At 40.3% G+C, this 24,222-nt stretch overlaps 1 protein-coding gene across 2 annotated transcripts in view; it reads left to right on the forward strand.

Annotated features, from left to right (window-relative positions):
* Nucleotides 1-4,640, forward strand: part of LOC117538020 — a 35,611-nt gene extending 30,971 nt beyond the window's left edge. The window contains exons 2-5 of one of the 2 annotated variants that reach the window (XM_034203514.1): nt 521-606; nt 718-799; nt 1,041-1,370; nt 2,582-4,640. In XM_034203514.1, the coding sequence (XP_034059405.1) occupies nt 736-799; nt 1,041-1,370; nt 2,582-2,979 (792 nt within the window). In that variant the 5' untranslated portion in view covers nt 521-606; nt 718-735 and the 3' untranslated portion in view covers nt 2,980-4,640. The remainder of the gene's footprint in view (nt 1-520; nt 607-717; nt 800-1,040; nt 1,371-2,581) is intronic. The other variant, XM_034203515.1, reaches the window with a different exon arrangement.
* Nucleotides 4,641-24,222: the final 19,582 nt, after the last annotated feature.

The raw sequence follows: 24,222 nt of genomic DNA on the forward strand, positions 1-24,222 counted from the left end.
TAAAGAGTAAAACAAATTAGGGCAAATAACTAAATACAACTGCAACACTGCTTGATTTTTGATGTGTTTATAATAAGCTTAGTTTTACAGAAGAGTGTGTTACTGACATTTATCTCACGCTTCCATGCTTACATGACGGCTTCCAATAAAATGACTAATGAATTTACAAAAGGACACAACATGGTCCTTATATGAGTGAGGGGGATTATTTGGAACTTAAGTCAGGGCCTTTTGCCCTTGGCTATTTGCAAGGAGATTGGTCAGTATCAAAGAGTCATGGTGACATCATGGGAACATCTATGAGAGTTGAATTCAGTAAAACGAGTTGCTGCAACACATCAAAGAGGATCTTACAAGTCTCTCCTTGTTGCAGCTTTATTTGATTTATGAACAGGCCTTCACTCTGTGTTTCTTTCACTTTCTCTGACACACACACTCTCCAGCACACTCCCTCCGAAGAGATAAGCCTTCCCGGTCGTTTCTCTTTATAATACTGTAATCATTAACATTCTGCACTTAGGAACAAGTCTCAAGGACGATACTCATGCTCGTAAGGAATCACAGACTACTTGGGAAAAGCTGAGGAGAAGCACAAATCATCCTGAGGTCAGTTCCAGACTTTCATATGTTTTCAAAATACCAGTCTACTAAAATCAAGTTTCAACTTGCCTGCAGAATAACGTGCAGTGTGTATACACTTTGCTCTCTTTGTTACAGTAGAATGCAAAAGAGACAATGGAGTACACCGCATTGCATACTCTTCTCTGGCTTTTAAATGCATTTACTCTAACAACACAAGGTATGTAAAGTGTTTTTTGAAGTTTAAACTCATTTGTGCAGAACCAATACTCATCGTAGGTCAAAAATGATTATGGTTATACAGAAGGAAAACTATCTCTGGCTCTTCTCTCTAAAAGTTTAGATAACAAGCAGTTTTTAGTTCCCAAAAGTAGCTGGAATTGTGCTGATGACAATGCTGAACAAACATGAAGCTTTTGTTCTTCTGTATTTCCGTATAATATTTGTATCTTTGTCTCCAGAGTTGGTGAAACTTAATGTGAGTCCCAAGATTACTGCGGAGTGCGGCAAACAGGTTACCCTAAACTGCGACGTGTCCTCATCTCCAAATGGACTATCAATCAAACACATGGCGTGGATCCAAAACCAAACTTCTCTATGTTCAGTGGACGAGGAAGGAAAAATCAAACACTACAGCAGAACTGACTTCCATTGTGAGTACAAACATGGACAACTGTCCCTCATCTTTAAAAGAGTGCGGCCACTGGAGAGCGGAAACTCAAAGCCTTACACCTGCAAACTACAATCCAACCGTGGAGCTTCCAATGCAAAAACAATCGTGGTGGTACAAGGTCAGTGTCAACAATGTGTTTACATTCAGTGTGACTCACCCAGTTGGGTTGTGTGTATCCTTGTGGACTAACATGTGTTAAATGCATGTCCTGCTTCTTTATACAAATATTTTTAAAGCGTATTTGTTATATATTTTCAATTCTGTATTGTTAACATTCGTTTTACTAAATAATAGTCTTCTTCCTAACAGCCTTTGTTGGCTTATTGTTGCTTGCTTTGGAAAGGGGAGACCTGCTCATAAATAACAGCTCAATAGAGATAACAGTTATAGTAATAATATACATTTGAGTTATTTGAGTATATATTTTTTCTGCAATCTTTTCTTCTACTCTCCAATACATTTATTTGAAAACATCAGTAACTAATATCATGTGTTAGTCTAGATCAAATATTTTTTTCTACCACTTTTTCTCATTTTGTAATAGGTGACTTGATAAATAAATATATGCAGAGGAGAATATAGTTTTTGCATATACAGTATATACATTTTTTAAATGTAGCATGTGTGACCATGACTGGCAGTCTGGTTGCAAATGGGGCAAATCAAAGTAAGCAAGATTAGAAAAAAATATACATTTAAATGTACAAGACAATGATGTTTAAGTCAAGGCAAGTTTATTTATATAGCACCTTTCAACACAAGGCAATTCAAGGTACTTTACAAAAATGAAAGACATTTAGACAAAGGCATTTAAAAACAGTCATTAAAAAAAAAAAAAAAAGATAATAAAAGAAACATTAAAATAAAAATACATGAAAAGGTTACAGTGCAGTTTAAGATATGAATAGTTCAATTAAAAGCAGCGGCAAAAAGATGAGTCTTCAGCCTGGATTTAAAAGTAGTAAGAGTTGTAGTGGACCTGCAGGTTTCTGGGAGTTTGTTCCAGATATTTGGAGCATAATAATAAGAAGGATTACATATTAGGATGAATTTAAATGTTATCTTTGAATATCGTTTATGTTTGGATTTTGACATTTATGGTGGTTTGCTTTTGAGAACTGTGGAGCAGGGTAGCCAATTGCCCTTTATAGATTAGCTGCTTAATTACTGGACTGTAGGTCTCTGCACTGTAACATTTGAGTACATTCAATTTCCAACACTGCTCCCTTGTGATTGGTATAGATTTTATTATGGAAATCGGTGAGTACTATGTCTTGAAGTGCATTTTAAAAGTGAATTTAGATGCTCTTCTTATGGTCTTCCCCTCAGAGTGTTGTTGGTCCTTTGAGGGTGTTTGGAATGAGGGCCATCCCACCTGCACCTTCAGACATGTCTACCCGGACGGAGATGTGCACTGGTTTCACGGCTCCCACAATCTCTCAGATGGCTCTGTGAAGCAACACACTACGAAACAGGTGGACAACGGTTGGCTGACTATCCATAGTTACCTGGAGCACAATCTTTCAGGTGTTCCCTACAACTGTTCCTTGAAGAGCACAGCATCTGGTAGATACATTGCTAGTTCTTTGGTTGAGAATCCTGACCTGCATAAGCAGAGAGTCAGAGCACAGGTTCATACAACTCGAGCCAGGAACGGAGTTGGATCACAGCGACCTATGTGGACATTTTTCTTTGTTTTAATTTCACTTGCTCTCACACTGAATTAATGGATTTGCCAAAGTAAATCCACACAATGGAGTTGGGTAAGATATTAGGGGTAAAGTGATTAACATTGATTAGTAACAAAGAGGTATTAAAATGTGTGCATTTCTAAAAATCCAGGAAATAAGCGTTCTAAGTTGGTCCAAAGATATATGATTCTACTTTTCAGCTCTTCAAAAAATACCTTTGTTGTTTTGTTTTGAGTCACGCATGAGTGAGCAGCAGTTACTGGTTTCATCACACACACACTCACACTTCAGATGTTTAAAAAGTCCTTCTGGCTACTACTTAAGTTCAGCCTGAAGATATACACCCTATGGCCACAGATTAGAATGTATTTATTTCTGAGAGAGTGAGATGAAAATGTCAGTTGAAATCTCGGCTGCCCACTATGTCTCAACGGGATGATTGTCCATCTATGGCTGCTGTGGGAATGCACACTTTCTGCAAGAGAAAAAAAAGTATCTGTCAATCGCGAATAAAATGCAGACCTCAAAAGATGAGCTCTGCTGTGAATTCCCCTTCAGACACACAGAAGCATTGTGTGTGAAATATCAAGAAGCCAGACACAGGAAATCTCCCTCATGCAATGTCTCTGACTCTGTTGTGTGGGTGGATGCTGCCCTCTGGTGAATTATGATGAGTGCAAGATATGGCAAATAACTGTTTCAGGTTTATTGGGAGACTACTGAATCTTCTGAGCCCCACTCCTGACAAACTCTTCAGTTTTATTGGACCGGTTGCAGCAAATTAAGAGATTAATATCGGACACCTGGGCAATCAGAATCAAATCTGTGTAGCTAAAAATCACTGAGTGATGAAATGCATTTTTGCAATTTGGGTGAACCAAATCTTTAAGATGGATTTTTTAAAAAGGGATTGCTTTACAGTATTTAAGTATATGTGAACATGCAGTGACAGATAGAGCCTAGGTTGTCAGGGTTGCATTTGGGTTTTAAATCTGATCAGCATCGAGTGTCCTGAGTGCAGCAGAAGAGTAAGAGAACGGATACCAATCTTTTCTCCTGGTCTCCATCTCCACTCAGCCCTGTGTCTTTGCAGGTATAGGTTAAAGCCGGAGGACCCACCCAGCTCTGAGGCTAAAACCCTGCATTGTTAACACCTCAATGCCCCACTTCAGAGAAGGCATGTGAGAGGCTTTTAAAGTCAGAATGACTCTCTGCGAATGGTGACACAGGGGCACGTTGAACCTTTAGTAAGACGCTGCTCAGCTGAGAGCAAACTGGGTGATTGACAACAAGGTTAACCTGACAATTCAATTGCACATGGATAGACACACATGAACACACCCTGGTCACCCTAGGGACCTGGTCAAACCAAATGTGGGACAAGGAGTATGTTTGTGTGGGACAATGTGGGACACCCTCTTAACATTCTATGGAATGTCTCCATAGAATGGGATGTCTATTTTTGAGCGACACGTTTCTTGTGAGAATCGCATTCTCGGTGTCTTTTTACGTCGTATTCACCGCCATGTGAAATTGAAAAATTACTCTTGCAAAGATTGCAAAAAACTCTCTGAGAGTCGCCCTGCACTGGCTTCACCCACGGGTAACGGCCCGTCCACACTACAGCTTCGACAGCTTCAAAAACGGTTTCCAACGCTTCTGCCCATTCACTTTGAATGGGGTGACGTCACTTTTCGCAGAACTGCATTGTGGGAAGCAGAGCGGAGCTTTCCTGGCGTTTCAGGCTGCAAAAGTTGAGCAATGTTCAACTTTTGAAGCTTCTGAAGCTTTCGGTGGAAGCGTCAGCCAATCAAATCATATGCCAGTACAAGCTCTAGCCAATCAAACCGCTGCTTGTGTGTCAGGGGCGGGAGATTCATGTGATTGGTTGTTGGTCGAGCTTCAGACACGCCGAGCTCCAAGCTTTTTTTGAAGCTGTAGTGTGGACGGGCCGTACGTGTCTTCCCAGTCTTTGTTGTATGTGCATCTTCTTTTCTTCTTAGCTGTAGTTTCAGTTTCCTCCATTTTCCATAACCTGCTGCCTCGCCTGCGTTATTGACTGACTTTCGTTGTTGTTGTTTGGCGGGGGCCGTGGGGGGGTGTGTGTGAGTGAGTTACTCTCATTGGTCAACACTTGACCAGCACCCGCCGTGTGTTACAGTTTGATTGACAGCAAACACACCCCCGTGATGATAGCCTTCCCTGCTTTCTCAACAGCCATTGGATAAATCTGATTTTAAAGAAAAGCGTTTTAGCCAATCAAAATGAAATATGCGGGACATCGTCTCGTCTCGTCTGCGGGATGTACCAAAAGTCGTGAAAATGCTGTGCAGTCCTGCGCAAAGCGCAACATCTGGTCACCCTAACACACTCACATTAATAGTTTTGACTAACACTGCCTCTGACAATCTTATTTTTATAAAAATATTATCTTTAACTAATTAATTATACTGTTACCAAATATTGCACTGCAAAATCAAAGCTACTTGTTAAATAAACACAACGAATAATGTTTCCACAGACTAAGTGGTGACTACTTAGAGAAAAAAAAAACATTACAAAATGAATGTATTTGTTTTTTCCTGTATAGATAAAAGGGAAGATTGGATGTATATTTTCGATTCACAACATTATGTATGTATGCCTGTATGTATTTCTTGATTTACTGTGGCTTGATTGTACCGTAATGTAGGCAGAACGCCACAACATCAGTCTTTCGAAAGATTTAGAAATAAAATCATGACAATGAAGCTATAACAATAATAACAATAAAACCTTTGAATCTATACATGTGTTCTTTCTCGTATTTCTTTAATGTCTCAAAATACATTTACAGCAATAACATTCCTAAAACCAATGCACCTCAAAAGAAAAGCATGCAAACAATTCTTGTGATATGAAAATGCGATGGTAGATTCAAAATGTAGGTTCTATTTTGTATCTTATTCAAAGATGACAAGAGGTCCATTAAGTGCTCAGAAAACACAGAGGATGAAGAGAATCATGAGATGTAATGGTTGTGTGTTGTGGCAGTACAATTATATTTCCTCTCCACATCAGAGCATCTTGATTATGAAGTCTCTGTATTTGTAGCATACACTTCTCACCACAAGAGGGAACAAGTTACACACTCAACAGCCTTCCTCTGAACAAATAGTGGTTACTCACTGATGTTTAATGTTGATCCTTGACTGCATGGTTCAAAGGGGCCAAATGAGTAATGAGTGAACTCGGAGAACCTTTTCACTGCTCAATATGCTTTGCCACATACAAAGGTTGATGTTAAAACTGTATGTTAAATTACTTCTAGACTAATATGTCGTACATTTCAAAAATGTATTAAACACATTCAGCTGTGACTTTGCTTCTCAGTGCCAAATCGTTTTGTGGTTGGATTTCTTGTTTCCTCTTAGCATAACTGCTGCATGTCGGTGGTGTATTAGCCCCAGCAGGATGTTCTCTGTTACAGCAGAAGCAGGGCTTGTTTCTGCAGGTGGCCCTTCTGCCTTGTTACATCATCTCTCAATGTTTGAAGTTTACTTCACCTGCGAGCTCCTCATCTGGGCAAAGTACACAGTGGGGGGTGTTGGGTGTATTCACTGAGATGTGTGTAAACAGGGGCTTCAGGTCAAGTTCCCATGGTAACTGAGAGGTGTCTCGCTGTGTGCCCCTGGCTTGGTCTGTGTGTGTGTGTGTGTGTGTGTGTGTGTGTGTGTGTGTGTGGCCAATTATCCCAGCGGGCTGTTATCTGCTCTCAAAGAGGTTTACATTATGACCCTGACAGCCCGGTGACCATTGGTCAGGTGAGCAACCACAGAGGGTTTCACCATACACAAGAGCATATGGGGGGTGCACAGATAAAAATAAACAAGATAAGAAACTGACCTACCAAAAAACACGGCAGGATGGATAGATGGGAAAAGGAGGGAGCGAGAAGACAGCGGGATGGAGGAATGGAAAGAGGAGATACAAGCCAGATTCTGTCAACAGAGCAGACTAATGTGAAGCACTGATAGCCTGTTACCTAATGTTACGGTAAATGGGAGTTGGCTTGGGAATAATTGCCCAAAGAGCTGATCTGCACGAGGTTCAGTGTTGTTAGTGACACACATAGCCCAGTTCCTTTAGACAGCCATGTGTTTTCCTTCTGACTACGCAGTTACAATTTCTATAGAAATCCCTTCTAATCATGCAGATTTTGCTCACACAGACTTTACACACATTTGTTTAAATGCTTAAACTGTACCTTTACGATGCAATACAGCATTACAATACTGTAAAAAAAAATTCAAGTACATGTTTGCATTTGATTTTTTCAACACAAGTATTGTCGACAAAATGTTATTAAAGAATCTAAACTACTATTTTGCAGTGTGTTATTATTTGTTATGTGGTTCATGTTGGGAAAGTGGGGAGGCTAGTGGGGAGGACGACACATGTCTTTCAACACAAACTTTAATTGACTTTCACATCTGAGAAGTCTGTAAATCTAAAATAGAACATCATATTTTATTATATGTTTTTAGTTTGAAACCTTCAATAGCTTTGATTTGTTGTCAAGAGTAAAAAGTACAATATTTCCTGAAATGTAGTAGTATGCTATAACCTTAAAAATTGTATTTAAGTCCAGTATTGAGTACATGTACTACAGTATGTGTATAGATCACAGCTACAGAGAGAGGGCATTGGTGGCTCAAACACTGATTGAACTATAATGTCTGTGTTCACTCATCCGTTCACCACTTCATCCATCCTCCGCACCATAAACATTATCTAGCAGATCGGAGAGCATCAGGGACTCAAACATTTCCAATGTTTCTGCCAAGACTGAATTCATTTCAATGCTGTCTTGTATTTCTACACGAGGACAACCTCCATGTGTGTACATTCAGTGTTACTCCAGACTCCTGAAAGCTGCTACTGCTGCTGTACAGAGATCAATACATGAATAGAGCAGCAGGAATACTTAGTGCTACACTGAGAGGAGAGGCTACTTGAAAGGTCACAACAGGAGAAAAATAAGTGTTGAAAGGCATGAAGAACATTAAAGATCTATGTACACTGTTATATGTTCCAATGCTGATGCGCAAAGCAGCAGCAGTCTGGTAGACAGCTAGAATATGGAAATATTTTATAGATAAAAACACAAATAATTAAATATCTTTATAAATTATATATATAAATATATGAGGCTATTTATAAATAAATGGAAATAGAAGTGTATACATTTTATTTAAAATAATTGTTTTCAAAGACATCTTTGAGGGGAATTATATTTGATTGATTCCACCTAACTAAGGGGAATTTACTAATAAATGCATTGGCTTTCCATCTTAGAAAGCCTCATGGCAAACACGGGGTAAAGTCATAATAAGATACCAAGATGTTTACAGTTAATGCTGAGATGCTTAAATGAACACTATGATTGTAAGTCTTACTTCCAGGTGTTTAAAAAAGGTGCATGAAATTAAGTATGGGCTGTCAGTGTTGCCACTTATTTGACAAACTAAGCTTGGAAGCTGTGTGAATGTGTCCTGGTGAGTCTCTCCATCTGCACCACTTTTGATCCCTGGATACGTAAGGCCATGTGTGATAGAACATGATTCTTGTCCATGTTCCTTCCAGTTAGCTGAATGGAAAGCTGCATGGTGAAAGATAACCACTGACTGAAAGCCTGAAATAAAGAACGACCATTTCCCAACGGCTCAAAATGTAGCTCTGTTGCAACAGATAGCGTTAAACTGATGTGTTCCGCGAAATCATACATTTAACCTTCCAGTCATTGTTCTTTCAAAGGACATTTCCCGCATAGCTTGTGCAGACACACAGCTCACAGATAGCAGCCAGCATGTTTGTTTAGTTGTGTGTGTGTGTTGTAAAGGGAGAATGTTGTGTAACTGCATGCACTGCTAGCCTCGCTTGCCCTGGGTTTTAACACAGTTATAATCCTCACCTCTCAAATCAAGCTTCATTAACATAATGACTTCACCAAAATATAATTGACCAGTCTTGAGTTTCATAATGTATCAAAAATACACCTGATTATACCAGGTCCAAATGGAGCCTATAAGAGAGATGTCAATCAAGCTCACACTGTGCTGGTAAGAGGTCAATCGGCCAAAAGAAGTGAATGCACCTGTGTGGGTGTAGCACAGCTGCATCACTTATTATGTATGATTAGACCTCCTACCATGGCTGTGTATGACCACTCCAAGAGATTGAAAACGCTACTGACTCGAAACCATGTAGCATGGATTTAAGACACAGCTAAGAGCTCTGTATGCTGGATGACTGGTGAAAAACACAAAGGCATCTTTATTAACATTTCAAGATACACCTCTACTTTTCTGCTGTGTCATTTTTGATGTGAGGGAGAATTTAGTTTAAAGTAAGAGTCTTGCACATGATGTTACATTGCTGTTTGAGTATTTGGATTTGCTGTTCAGAGTACTAATGTATTTTTAAAAAAATACCTTTTCCCTGTCTCACAGAGTGACATAAGACAATTTACCTACAACTACGCTGAATAACAGTCATGTCTTATCCAATGTAAGTTAATGGGAAAATGTTTTTTTGGCACCATGGCATGTGCGTAATCATTTTATTGACTGAGATGATTACTTGTTACGAGAAAGCATCACAATTAGCACACAAATTACAACATGATAACATATAGGCCCAACTCGTGCCAAATGTGAAACAGTCAAGAAAATATAGTGTGTATGTATATTTCAATTCGGTAAGGACGTGCCCGCACCGACAATCTGGAATAAAAAAATACAAATATTTGTATATATATATATATTTGTATTTAGTTATTCCTCAGGATTATGAGAAACAGTATTTCGGTCTCGAAATTGTTTGACTTGAATCTAGTTTTGACCTGTTTGCAACTCTGAAGAATTACTACTTAACAATTCTCAGCAACACAGAATCAATATTTCATTAAACTTCATCAAGCTAAGAACTTTTCACTGTCATATACCCAAAAAACTACCAAGTTTGAAGAAGTAGCCTGCAAGAGAACTGACTGACTGTGAGCTAAATCAAGCGCTTTTGAGAATGGATCCATAAAAGCTTAATTTTCTTCAGCTTTTACATAACCATCTCTGATCGATAGCAATCACCTCCATATCTCGCATCAATGGGCTGCTGATGAGCTCACGCCACAAAAGTAATCTCCGTCTGTTCTCCATGAATATTACATTTCCAGTTTTCTGCTTTTCATCTCGGAGACAAAAGGACATTTTTCTTGGTAATTTGTGCTCATTCTTGACATCTCTCTTCAATATACAGGTCTCATCGCCCATCATCCATTCTCTGCATGAATGGAGGGGTCAAAACCCTCAAGCCAGAACCGGTGTGGGAATGACATGGTTAAGTGTGCTCAGAGAATAACACCCAAATGTTTCCTCTTTACTCTCAGCCCCCTGTAGATTTACAATATGTTCCACTGCTTCAGTTTCCTGCCTCTGTTTGTGTGTGTCTGTGATATTGTGTAACATGGTGATTTATGTACCACCTGGTAACCCTGACCACCAAACTGGCAAACACCATTTCATCTTCACTTATTCTAGTACTTGCTTGAATGCTATGGGAGCATGCCTGGCTCTTTTGTAATAATGAAAAGACTGCACGATCCATTAAGTCTGAGTGCTGTATACTCTAGTATTCCAAGTACAACAGATGTGACCAAGGGCCTAGGAGGAAGGAGAGGTAGAGTAGTTGGTGACTTGGCTAATGAGAAGATCGTGATTAGGGTGAGAAAAAAGGGTACTGTTATAAGAGTGAGAAACCCTCTCCTCAGACACAGGCTTTTGTATGATGTGCATTTTTATGAACAGTCTGCATCCTAGCCACCTTTGAGATGCCAACTGCGCCTCATGTCCAACAAGAAGGGGTCAATGCGGAGTCTAAAGGGTACGTGTGTGACATTTAATAGTTGATTTGATTACAACATTTCCACAATAAACTCCCTCAATGTCGTCAAATGTGTACTTTCTAAGTAGCAGTATCCTGTATTGTTATGGGTTGTTGTTGCTGTCTGCGTTGCCACAGGGGCAAACACTGGTGTGAGCCGTCCTGTCAGAGGTACCTACAGTCAGTGAGACACCTGTCCTCTGTGGGCACGCCTCCTCATCATCTGCTGAAAGAGTGTTATCCACAGCTGGAGATATCTTCACTTTTCCCAGGGAAAGGCAACATGTTAATTTTTGTTTAGACATACAATTGATAAACTAAGAATTGATTATGTGTTTTGGAGGATGGGCTGGAATCTTTTCACATTGTTTCCTTTCATTTCTTTAATGTATTATTTATGTATTCTTTTGCAAGCATTTATGGAGAGTAGTATTGTTAAGAGTATCAATAAATACCATAATTGATAAGCAGTATTGGTAATGCTAAAATTCTAGAACTAGATGACACAATAAAGTGACTACGAACACGGACAACATGTCTAAGTAAAGCAGAATAAAGTTTGGTGCAGCAAACCCAAAATGTAATATCCGCATAAGAGCATGCAGCGTCGCAGGAGGTATTCAAAGTCAACTTTATCGTATTAAACTTAATCTTCATATCTAAGATCATCTTAGTATGACAGAGCCAATTTAAAGGTTGAGTTGTACTGATCTGCTATTTTTCACAACAGAAAAAAGTTCCACTTTCCATCTGGTGTATGACTCACGGTGTACAAGTTGAAGAGCTAGTAGGAGAAAGGCTTTTATAGAAGTTTACAGGCAGTTTCCCACACAATCACTTCTTGTTTTGACATGTTGTTGAGCATAATGAGGTATATCTGTATTTGCAAGTAATTAATTCCTGTGTTGTGCTTTGATAGGATTTCTGTAAATCACCTCATTAGTGAAAGATGGAGGTTATGGAACATGTCTAATCATCCTTATTTAAAGGTTTAACATTTATATTCTCTGATAGAAGTGGTAAATTAATCGGAAACAAAATAAACATTACTTTCAAAACAAATGTTTCTTCAATTGTTTATGTTGTCATAAATATTGCATTGTGGTCCTTTTAATCACGATTTCTATAGAACTGTGAGGTTTGCCATTGTTCCATGACCAATATGTATAATTGTAATGGGACTGGATTTTAGGATTCATTTCTTTTTCATCAATAACCACGATTCCTGTCTTTCTGAATATTCAACTGAATGTTATCCCCATTTCAAGAATTTGCAGTAAAGAGCAGGAAACCAGCAAATGTGTTAATAACATGTTGATTGTAAACACTGTGATGTGAAGGGGATTTTACAAATTACACACTCAGAAAGCCTCATTAAGTCCCTGTGAAGTGAAATAACACATGGTGTTCACACATTTGATATTCTTGACAAGTAATGAGAAAAAAGATGGAAAATAACCTGGGAAGAAAAGAAAACCGGACGGAAGATAAAAATGTTCTTTAGACGCCAAAAAAGTAGCGCATGCATGCACTTGCATATGGCACGTGCAAGGGTACAAGCAGAAAGGTAAGCATTCAAGTGGTCACAGAAAAAAACACCGGACAGTGTGTTTCTGTTGACATTGCTTCAGGAAGGAGGAAATATTTGCAATGTGGAATCTTACACCCCAAGCACATGTGTGTGTGCCTGTCATGTGCTTGGGGTGTAAGATTACGTATAATCAGCCATTTTATCCACCAATTCTGTCACTGCAAATACTACAAGGCCAGTTTCTCGTTCAGCTCATGACACAAGATATATCCGTCCCATCTGTTTTTTAAAGATAAATCTCCAACTAAATAGGTAATTGAGCAGAGTAATCAGATTTGGAGCATTTTGATCAAATTCACATCGAGTAATCATGAGGCAAAGCTTCACATTAGACACTCATACATACAATAAGATACACACAACTGTAGCCAAACTGTATATGGGCAAATATGAATATGTCTCATACAAGAATTTGTACACATTAAACTGTAGTTTGGGTAGTATTGTATTTAGTATCGCATAACAGTAGTTTAAGAAAAACATATTTCAATTCACAATACTTCAAGTCATATTGGTATATAAGATTATTGGAAAACGAAAAAAAAGTCTTCTGATTTTAAATGAGATTGCAGATAAACTGCTCGGTAAATTAAATGCTGTGACAAAATACAGTTATAGCTAAAAGTCTCAGGTGCATAAAAAGGTACTTAGGCAGAGAAAAAAAAGCCAAATGTCACCATAACCCTCTGTAACAACAAAAACTCAACAAACCAAAGGGACATGCCCGGCTAGAGACTGTGCTGCAAAAGGGTAAATGAGGCTGAAGAGGTTATCCTGACCTCCCTCCAAGTAGAAGTATTTGAGTCGTGATCAGTCAGGCCTGCTTTACTTTTCAGAAGCCCTGCAGTGCTCTCCAGATGGATTAAGAATTCAGAACTATTGGTCATCCTCTCACACATGCACAGATAAACATACACATACCAATGATGAAGGGACACTGCTGTCATAACCCTCACTCATTTTGATGTATTTAGAATCCCCAGTCATAAGAGGTTTGCTGGTTGTTCGACCGTCAATATCTCTGCATCATTGACGTTTAAGGACATGCAGACTGACAATGAAAAGGGAAGTTTGAGTGTTTACGCTTCTGTTTTCGTCTATTCTTGTTTCCCACATTTGGTGACACTTTCCTTAAAAAGTAAACTTGTATAAATGTATCTGAGTGTTTTTCTGCTAAAAACGTATATGAAAATAATGTCGAGTAATAGGGTCATTTTAACTTTAACATGGCAGATAACATGATTGTGTTGTAGATTTCTGTGCTACCACAGTTTCTGTTAATGTTTCCGTAACCAGGAGGTAAACTGATAACATATGGTATATTATCCTTCCTCTCTTAAGTTGTGAATAGCAGGTTTACAGCGATAGCATGTACTGTTCTGGGTACATGCACTACTGCAGAAAAAATGCACTAGTTGGACAGGATAATCCTTCAGAAAAAGGAAAGAGCCCGCTAGTTTGCTTTTCTTCTACCACAACTGAAATATTGGAAATAAACTGGAGAGACGACATGTCACAAGCAGTAACATCAAACAATGTACAAAACACAAATTGTCACTTACTGGCCTAGGGTTTTTAAGATTTATACAAGAACAAAATGTTTGCAGGATCATCTGGTGGTATAAGATACCTACTATTGCCCAATTATTCAAACCCAATTGGAAGGATCAAGCAAAAAAGCATGGGTTTACATGGTGAAGTTTAAACAGTTTTTTTGAATTTCAAAAATGTGCCAAATTGGGATCGATAAAGTACATCTTATCTTAAAATGGTGTTTTGTTGTTTGAATACCAGAGCAAAATGTACTAATTCCAAACTATTTAGAATATTGATTTCCCTTATTCCACTTCCATATTTATTAATATCAGTGTTTCCCCTAAGTTTACTGCTTTGGGGGGGTGCTGCCTGAGCGGCGTGGGGGTGGCATTGGGATATTTCTTTTTTAACTCCTCTGGAGCAGAGAGAGGAGCTGTGGATTATTGTTATTGATTAATGCATCAGTGTTTCTTGGGGTCAAAACCACTAAATTAGTTTATTTAATAAAAGAGCACATGTTCAATGTGAACAGTGACAGTAGATATAGATTAGTTGCCATTTGGTGCTATATATATAAAAAAAATAACATATATTTTTTTTTAAACACCTTGAATTTCAGGGGGGGCGTGGGGCTCCGTTGGCGGGGTGCAGCGCGCCCCCAAGACAATGGTAGGGGAAACACTGAATATGCTGTTATAACTGGCATGGGAGGAGAGAGGATACTGTATGGGAAGTCAATCGTGCTTAGCTGAAGCCAGAGAGACCTAATTAGATTTATTTTGATGTCTTCAACTTCCTGTCTGCCAAAAACTCAAAACGATCAGGGTAGCAGGGTATAGAAAATAAATAAACTAAAAAAATACTAAAAGATGGGAGTCAATGTGAAATAGCTCAATGCATGCCACATTTAAAATAAAACACATGCAAGTAGATACAAGCAAAGACTGTAAATATAAAACAAAACACATGCAAATTAAGAAACACATTGCAAGTAGCAACCACAACCACTACTAATGGAAGCAGTCTCTAGGTGACACTTAAAGGTGCAGTGTTATCCTTTTGCTTATTATTAGACTGTTTATTGACATGACAGTCAGCTAAGTCCTTGACTTCCACTGGTACCATGTAAACCAGTGCTAGCTGTTCCATGGTCGGGTCGTCGGCGACTAAACCGGCTCCCCCACCTCGCCTCGGCCTTGTGTGGAGGGTGATGGAGACACCCAGCAGGACTAAATACAAAACCTGTCAAAGGGCGGATGAGCTCCTCGTGAGCCAACGGCCATCTCCTGCAGCCAATGCTGGCGCCAACGTATTGACCTCTGTCTTTCCTTGGAGTCCTGCCAGCGGAGGCCAAGTGTGGTTCCTGCAGCTTGGGCAACGCTGGAGCCCTCATTCCCGCCGGGGCAAGTGCAATGGAGAGGACACTTAATCGCGACATCGTAAAGGCGCCGGGGCAACAACACAGCAGAGCGACAGTCTACGGGTTCTAAGCTCCAGTCAGATTGCCGTAAGACGGAGCGCCACGGGTCCTCTGCATCGGTGGGAGGGGTCATCGTGCCCCAATGGTCATCTACCACCCGTCTCAAGCCAGGCAGCCCCTGGCCACATCTGCATTGCTTCGATGGGGTGGTCGTAGCAGGGGTGGTCGTAGCAAGCATGGACGTTAAAATCTCACCTACCAATCAAAGAAAAACTCTAAACCGTTCATATTTACATCTCCGGCTGGGAAGCTGGAATGTTCGTACCATGTGTCCGGGATTCACTGCGGATCCAGACTGCAACGTACAAAGACAAGGCACAACGCGCAAAACAGCACTGATCGACCGGGAGCTGGCCAAGCTTGCAGTCGGCGTCGCCGCGCTACAGGAAACCAGATTAGCCAAGTCTGGTTCTATCAAAGAGCAAAACTACACTTTCTCTCTGTTGTGATGCATCATGCATTCAACGATCACGTGGACGGCGTTTTCCTGCACACACGGTCAGATGGGAAGCAAAGGTACGGAAGGTGCTAGTTTGTGAGCTCTTATTTGTGGACGACGCAGCTCTGCTGTCTCACAGCGCAGCTGGTCTACATCGCCTGATGGACAGATTCAGTGCAGCATGCTCTGAATTTGCACTGATCATCAGCATCAAAAAGACAGTTGTTATGCACTAAGCGGGAAGCGCAGCGTCGCCGGTAATGGTGAACGAGCATGTGCTGGAGACTGCTGACCAGTTCACGTGTCTTGGTTCAATAATCAGCAGTGACCTGTCGTTAGATAAGGAGATCCAGACTCGTATCGGCAAAGCCGCAACGTCTTTCAGTCGTTTGCGCTCAAGGGCCTGGAGCAACAAAATTGACATAGTCTGACCGAATATTATCCAATAGATGCCATTTTAATGAAAAACTAAAATGCCAACCTGGTGAGGCTTGAGGTTAAATCAATGGATCACCAAAGTCAGTAGGCTTCAACCTCAAGGACATTGAATGTATGTACAAAATGACATGGTTAGTTATTTAAGTTTTGACCAACAATATTGTAACAGACCTACTGACCGTTATTAAGGGCTTTTTCACCGAGGCAGTTCTAGGGACGATATGATGCAGGAGCCTGTTGAGATCGGGCAGCAACTATTTGCCAGACCAGCACGAAGAACAGTTTACCTCACAGGCTCACTTCAGAGGAGGGATTAACGAAAGCAACAACAATTCTTTTTCGAGCACAAAGAAGAGAAGAGAGTCGATGGAGCAGAGTAGAAAGTTGGAGAAGGTGTGCTTGCAATTCAATCTCGCTAAATTAGCCTAAGAGCAACATGAGCACAGCTACGACACAGCAAGGAACTTGATTGAAATTCATTTGGTGGAAAAGGAGTAATTGTCACCCAAAAAACCCCGCTGTTAGTGTGTATAAATTAAAATGCATTGCAATTATAACTGACTCATACCATACGTTTAATCCTTTATCTCAGAACCCTTATATGTTTGCCGTAAAGACTTTCATTATTTATATTTTAAGCCTTTCGTCACATACTTATATATTTAACACAGGTGCATTAGAACTTTGACTCACCTTTACATTACAGTTAAGCTATAGACACTATAATATTTCTATTTTACAATGACTCAATTATGAAATAACTGCTATAGTTTCACATTCTGAGGTAAAGGCAATTCCTGACAGAAAGCCAAATAACTGAGAAAACGTATGATCCAAAGAAAAATAATTACAATACAAGATAAAAGACTATTAAAAAGGCACTGACAGCACAGAGATTAGGCTGACATGTCCTTATGCATTATATTTATGTGATGTTGTTTATGCTATCTGATCCTAGTGCAAAAACCAGAGCAAATTGTTTTTCTACCATTTCTAGCCAGGTGTGCTGCTTTTCCCTTCTTTAATGTATACTTGTCAGTTTAAAAGGCTAGTACAAGGTTTCCATGGCAACTGATAACTGTAACAGGTATCATCTAAAGTGGTGGAGACAGAAATAGAGAGAAGAATGAGAAAGAGGACAAAAAAAAACAAGGGAGCGCTGATTGCTGCCCAAAACCACATAATTTGTGGGAAAAAAAACACACTATATAATCATGAAAATGGCCGAAATGAGAATAAATACACAATTGCTCTAGCATCAATCTCCCTTTCACACAGCAAACATGGTTAAAGCAGTTCTCCCCTGTGTTTCTGTATTTATTTGGTCCTTGTATATGTGTGATCGACAGCAGTTCCTTGCAGCAGTGATCATCCGTAATTCATACTGGTCCTCTCACACACATACATTCTCCTTTTACATATATATATTTTCACTCATACATTCTCCTTTTACATACATATATTTTCCCGTCAGTCAATCAAATACTTATTTCACTTCAGGGTGATAGCAGGAGACCCCATCTAGTCAATCAGAGAAAATCAGGACAATCTGATGTACAGTTTAACAATAAAAGACCTTTGAAGTCTCATATACTGTATGAGCTATCGTCCTTCTGTTTGTATCCAACAGTTAAAATGTTCGAATTACATTGAACCAGAATTGTCCCCCTTTTTTCTTTAACAGTGAAGAAAATTGGATATGTTAATGATATATTGACCGCAAAACTCAAAATGTCCCCGGTTTTAATTTTGAAAATCTGGTCACCTTACATTAGACCATTTAGTAAGGTAAAAAACTAAAAGCAAAAACGCCTCTCAGACGCTCTTCCGTTTACTTGTTTAATAAAGAAAAACAAATGGTCCGAAGATACACGGATTCATCTCCCTCCTGAAGTTCTGAACATGAGCCCGCCCCACTCGACCTTTAAGAGTGAAAATATATGTATGTAAAAGGAGAATGTATGTGTGAGAGGACCAGTATGAATTACGGCCTGTACGGCCCCTCATACCTCCATATAACCATTCATTGCAGTGTATAATAGAGGTGAACTTTAAGAGAAGGCTTTTAGTTTATCTTCAAGCCATGCAATTCTACAAGATCAACCAAGCAGATAATTTTTTCGGCATACAAGGGACACAGGGGCGGATCTAGAAACATATTCATGGGGTGGCCAGAGGGTGGCAGGAGATTTTGAGGGGTGGCATCCCCTGGCAGAAGTATATGCTGATTTAATCGCAGTCATATCAATCAATGTTAACTTGGAAAGCCACAATATTAATATTTTAACTCAATAACATTAGGTGACATTATTGTGGCACATCAGTAAAGCCTTAAATATAAATATATAAGGTGGCAGACATAATTTACTTAATTTTAACTGAACAATAACTGAATGATTTTGTTTCACTCTTAGACCAGCAGGGGTACCAAATCTATGCAGACTGCTGCAATAAGTACATTAATTAACTGTCTCATCGATGTGTGTTTGAATTAATATGATAATATTAACAATCATATTATTCCTATCAGCTGTCAATCCCTGTTATGATTCACATTCATTTGTTATTGAATAAACTAGATTTTTTGGAGAAGTTAATGATGAATGTTCCTCAAGATGCTTGCTCAACCTCCTTCAAATTTGAAAGACAAGTAATTATATCATGCATCACAATTCAAAACATTCAAAAGAACAGTTCAGCGCATTAACATATACATTGCTCGCTGCAGTTATTATCCAGTGGAAAGTCATTGTGCCCAAGTTAAATCAAAGTGGTTACTTTTTTTGGCTGGGCAGTGTACTTTTACGTGTTATTTGACTTTCTCAGGACTTAAAACGGTTTTTTGGGGGCAGACCCCCACAAAGAAAAATATATATATATACACACACATACAAGGTCATCATCTTAATAGTTGTTTATGCTCATCGAGTCATCCGTGAGCAGAGCATCAAGTTGGCATGCCTATTACAGCTGAATGGTAGTTGCGCGATTACCATGTTGTTCAGCAAAACGCCTCACAAACTGATTAAGATCAACAGCTTTAGCGCGTTTTGATTCAATGCTGAGTACAGCCAAACTTGACAGTCTCTTCTCTGTCATTGTAGACCGCAAATACCTCATTCCTTTCGTCTGCTTGGGACCGAATGCTTCTCGTTTTGCGCCGTCCTCCCGTTCAAATTAAATCACCGCCAATCATATTTCCAAGCTCGCGCCAGGGCCGGGGGAGGGGTTACAAGACTTGCGTCTTGTGCTGCATTCACTTGCACTCGGACATTAGAGATTTTCTCTCATAAATGTCCGATGAGCCACAACTTTTATTTCAAAACAAAGATGCCAACTGGGGTGGCAAGGCTATTTTTTAGGGTGGCAGTTGCCCCCCCATGCCACCCCGGTAGATCTGAAATCAGTTGTTTTCATTGAGCAAGATGTATGGGAATAAGGGAGGATTGCATTAAACCGTGGTCATACCGTGTTTTTGTATCTAATTGGAAGCCTTTTTCCATCTTACCTGACCCCATTATGATGTCTGTCCTGCATGCTGCTTCATATCACATGGGTTATTTAGTATGCAAGACAAACTTTAACCAATTGCCTTACAGCTTCATCCGTAACACACATAGGGCTTTTAGCTGAAGGAGCTCTGGGTCATTTGTTAGAAAATACATGATAAGTGATTGCAATCAACAAAAAGTGATCAGTGAAAATCCTCATCTTGCTTAAGCTGAAGCATTAACAATTAACAATTAAAGTAAAGTAATTAATGAGTATCTGGGTGGATTTGGGCTTTTGACAGAGTTAAATACGTTTAACATGCAGAATGCAGCTTTGGCTACCTGCACCACAGATTCTCTAAATACAAATGCACACACAGTTGCACACACGGCAGCTACAGTTAAATGAATTAGCTTGAAAGCAGGCTACAACATTTTAAATATGCATATACAGCCATGCCATCAATTTAAATCAGAAGGGGATTTTCATTTTCACCAGAGCTGAGGATGCACATTGTCTCAGTAACACAACAATCAACCAGATATAATTCACAATAAAGCAACAGGTCATCATAAATCAATAAGTCATGGTGTAACAGTGGGGGTGTTGTTATTGTGGTTGTATAAAGGGGCAAGGTAACTGTATAATGTGTAAGTGGGTTAGTGGGAATGTGTGTGTAGTACAAACCTCGGAGTGATGTGTTTGTGTTTCTAATCCAAGGTCCTGAGTGGGTTTGGAGTCGTGAGATCGTCATGGAGACCACTGGTGGCTCCACAGTGGAGGCAGCTGAACAGCCATCAACATCCCACCTGTCAATTAAATAGGCAGTCAGTCATTAAGCTGTCTGTACCTCTCTTCCACTTCTTTGCTACACCTACTGTACCAGGACTGGGCAGATAAAGAGAAAAGTGGTAGTGCAGCAATCACGACAGAGGCAGTGTTCAAGTCCAAAAAAGAGGCTTTATTGCTGTTAAACTAAAAAATACCTTTAACTATACAAAGGCTAACGTAGCCGGGCCGCTAACCGACTTACCAGCTTACAAAATGTTTCCTCACGCTGGGAGTCTCCTGTTCCCTCCATGTGCCACCCACAACTGAGCAACTCCGGGTGCTTTGTCTCCCTTGAGGGAGTGATTAGCACCAGGTTTGAGGTCTCCACAACTGCTCCCAATACTGTTAATTGGAAGCGGGTGGAGCCACCTATTGGGAATGTAGGTGCCTCCCACTACTCTGCCTCTCAGTCCCTTACACACCCCCCCTCCTTCAGTTCTGGCCGAGGAGAGGTGACCATGGTCCACAGGGCATCTCTACGGGACAGGGCATCTGCATTCCCATGCTTGGCTCCGGCTCTGTGGATGATAGAGAAGTTAAACTCTTGTAGTGAGACAAACCACCTTCCTACTTTAGCGTTTGTGTCTTTTTTATTTGCCATCCAGATCAGTGGGGCATGATCAGTTACCAGAGTGAAGTGACGTCCCAAGAGGTAATACCGGAGGCGCTCAAGCGCCCATTTTATTGCTAGGCCTTCTTTCTCCACAGTAGCATACCCTTGTTCCCTTGCCTTCAGCTTCCGGCTGATGTACATGACGGGGTGTTCCTCACCGTGAACCTCCTGGGATAGTACTGCTCCTATGCCCACCTCTGACGCATCTGTCTGCACAATCATCCCCCGGCTGAAGTCTGGGGTCACCAACAGATCACCAACCGTGCGCAGAGAGCCCTCTGGCAGGTAGGACTGTCGTCGCCTTACCTCTTCTGGTTCCCATCACGGTTCTCGTGCCCGTCTAGTCCGCGATTCTTCCCCACTGACTTTCGGCCCCACTCGGTGTCTGGTCGTGTGGACTTAAGCAGGTCCGCTGTGACCATGTGGCTCTCCACTACATTAACCAACTCATCCAGACTGGCTGGATTCTGCTGGCTTGCCATTTTCTTGGTCTCATAGGGCAGAGACCGAATATATTTGTCCATCATTATCCTCTCTAAAACACTCAACTTTTCAGGGTTGCATGTCAGCCAGGCTCTGGTTACCCGGCCTAGGTCATACACCTGGGCCCTGGCTGACAACTCTGGCTTGTATTTCCAGTCATGGAACCGCTGGGCTCTTGCTGCTAAGCTGTAGCCATACCTCGCCAGGATTTCCCTCTTCAAGACGACGTAATCCTTTGCTTGGTCAGGAGCAGTGGCGAGCCTTGACTTGTATACCTAGGCCCTCTGACCCCCCTTCCCTCGAAAAAAAAGAAGAGATATTACGTCACAGCGTATACTTCAGCGGAATATCAAAACAGCGGCCCGGGGTGCAAAACGCATCAATGACAGCGACCCTCTACCACACAAAACAACACAATTTATATAAACACCTATCATGACAGGCTCCCTTACTTACAGCCAAGTAACAATTGCAAATGAATTAAGTCGGCACGGCGGCCCACATTGAAAATGACTTAGGCCTACCTTTGATGATCAAATCACTTAAACACAAAGTCCATCCTCCTGTCCTTTTGGATGAAGCACTTGATGGCGGGTCATGCAGCTGATCCTTTGCCACTCCAGTTTATCATTGTAACTCAATCTTGAAAATGACTCGGTTAATAATTTCGCAACGATGTCATCACTATCACTGAAGTGAGCCATCATGAACGAATTTATGCTAATTATAAATCTATCGATCATAAATCTATCGTTTAGATTTATGATTCAAAGATAATAAAAGTAGGGTAGACATGTGGATATTATCCGGCTGAACAAAACGTGCATTTATCTAACAGGTTCGTTTTCCACAGACCTTATTTCGAGCTATTTTCCAAAATCCTATGGAGAAATGCCATTTATTCCTGTCGAGGGAATCCGAGCGAAGCTTACTTCCGGGTTATAGGACGCGTCACTGCACCACTTGCATAGACCAGAGCCATATAATAGAAGAGTTATGACATCTCCGTTCACTCCAATGGACCACTTTTTTACAGCAATGGCGGATCGTGGAGCCTTTCAATCGTTCCCCGGAAGTTAGCGCCAAGGCTAGCAGAGCTGTGGAGTTGCAGCATATTAGACTGTTCGTGACGGACTTTTAAAGGTAAGAAGAAGTTTAAAGATTTATATTGCAGATATTATCAGTACATCTGATTCAATTGAACATGTGTATTAAAGGATGTCAGTGGATTATCCCTAAATTAGTAGATTTAGGGAACGTTTACAGATAACAGATCAAGCTAGGATACCGAAGCAAGTTAGCAACACACGTTGAACAGCCTTTTAATTGTAAATTCCGTTCTCTTAATGTCTATTTGGTCCAACGTTGTTGAATTAGAGAAGAGGGGCTTCTAAACGGGATTGTATGCGGGGGTGGAGGGAGTTAAATATTAGATAAATATAACTTTGGTGCGTGTAAGAGTGAGTGTTTTTAGCAGAGCCATATTGTGTCCTTGTGATTATGTTGATTATTACCTGTGTGTATAATGTTGCAGCTCAGCTGATTTTGGATTGATGGCAAAGGGAGAGGAACTTAAGTGAGAGTGAACACACAAGGTAAGTTTAATACTACTGTTTTATATAAGTAAGCATACTAAACATGTATTATATCACTGTATTATATAAGTAATCTTGTTAGTAACCTACTGTATGGCAGGTGGAGGGGCAGTGATGTTACAGGTGGAGGAGCAAAACTGCAAGACTGCAAACTCACAAGACAGAGAAATCAAAGTTTGTTCTCCAGAGAAGAGGTTGATTTCACTTCAATTTTTTCATATTTTCTAAAGATGTGGAAATGGCACAAAAAAAAACTTGAGAGCTGTAACCAAGACAACTGTAACAACATGAGTAGAGAGCCACCAAGGTTTTTCAAGTCCCTCTCTTACTCCATTTTGCCAACCCAAACTTCCAGGTACATGACGGGACACCTTGCTTGTTTGTGTTGTTTGCGCTCCTCTGGCAGGTGGAGGGCAGTGATCCCTTCCCTTCTTCCCTCAATCTTTGAGACTAATGTAAGTAGAAGACATGGCACTGTAAATGTTCGAACATTTAAAATAGTATACCACTTAAAAATAAGAAATATTACTTTTGTTACTAAGAGTTCATACTTATTATACCTGTGTCACCGTTCACACTATCGCTGTGATCATGAGCTATGGGCTTTGTAGATACAGGTCCCGGGGTGAATCGTGGTGTCTCTTTTTGACCACAGGGCGATGCACGAAGATGGTGGGTATAGCCTCTGCTCTCAGCCTAGTCTTGCCCTTTTTTGTCTTGACAAACTGGTCTGCATCAAAATGTGCCTGCGGAGTGACTTGAGGTTACTTCACACACAGAACAACTCAGTTTTGTCTGCCCACATACATATTCCATAGTGGTTGAATACACAGTATTAGGAAACACTTTATACTTACTGGA

This window comes from Gymnodraco acuticeps, unplaced genomic scaffold (genome assembly GCF_902827175.1).
Source record: "Gymnodraco acuticeps unplaced genomic scaffold, fGymAcu1.1, whole genome shotgun sequence".
NCBI classification, from domain to species: Eukaryota; Metazoa; Chordata; class Actinopteri; order Perciformes; family Bathydraconidae; genus Gymnodraco; species Gymnodraco acuticeps.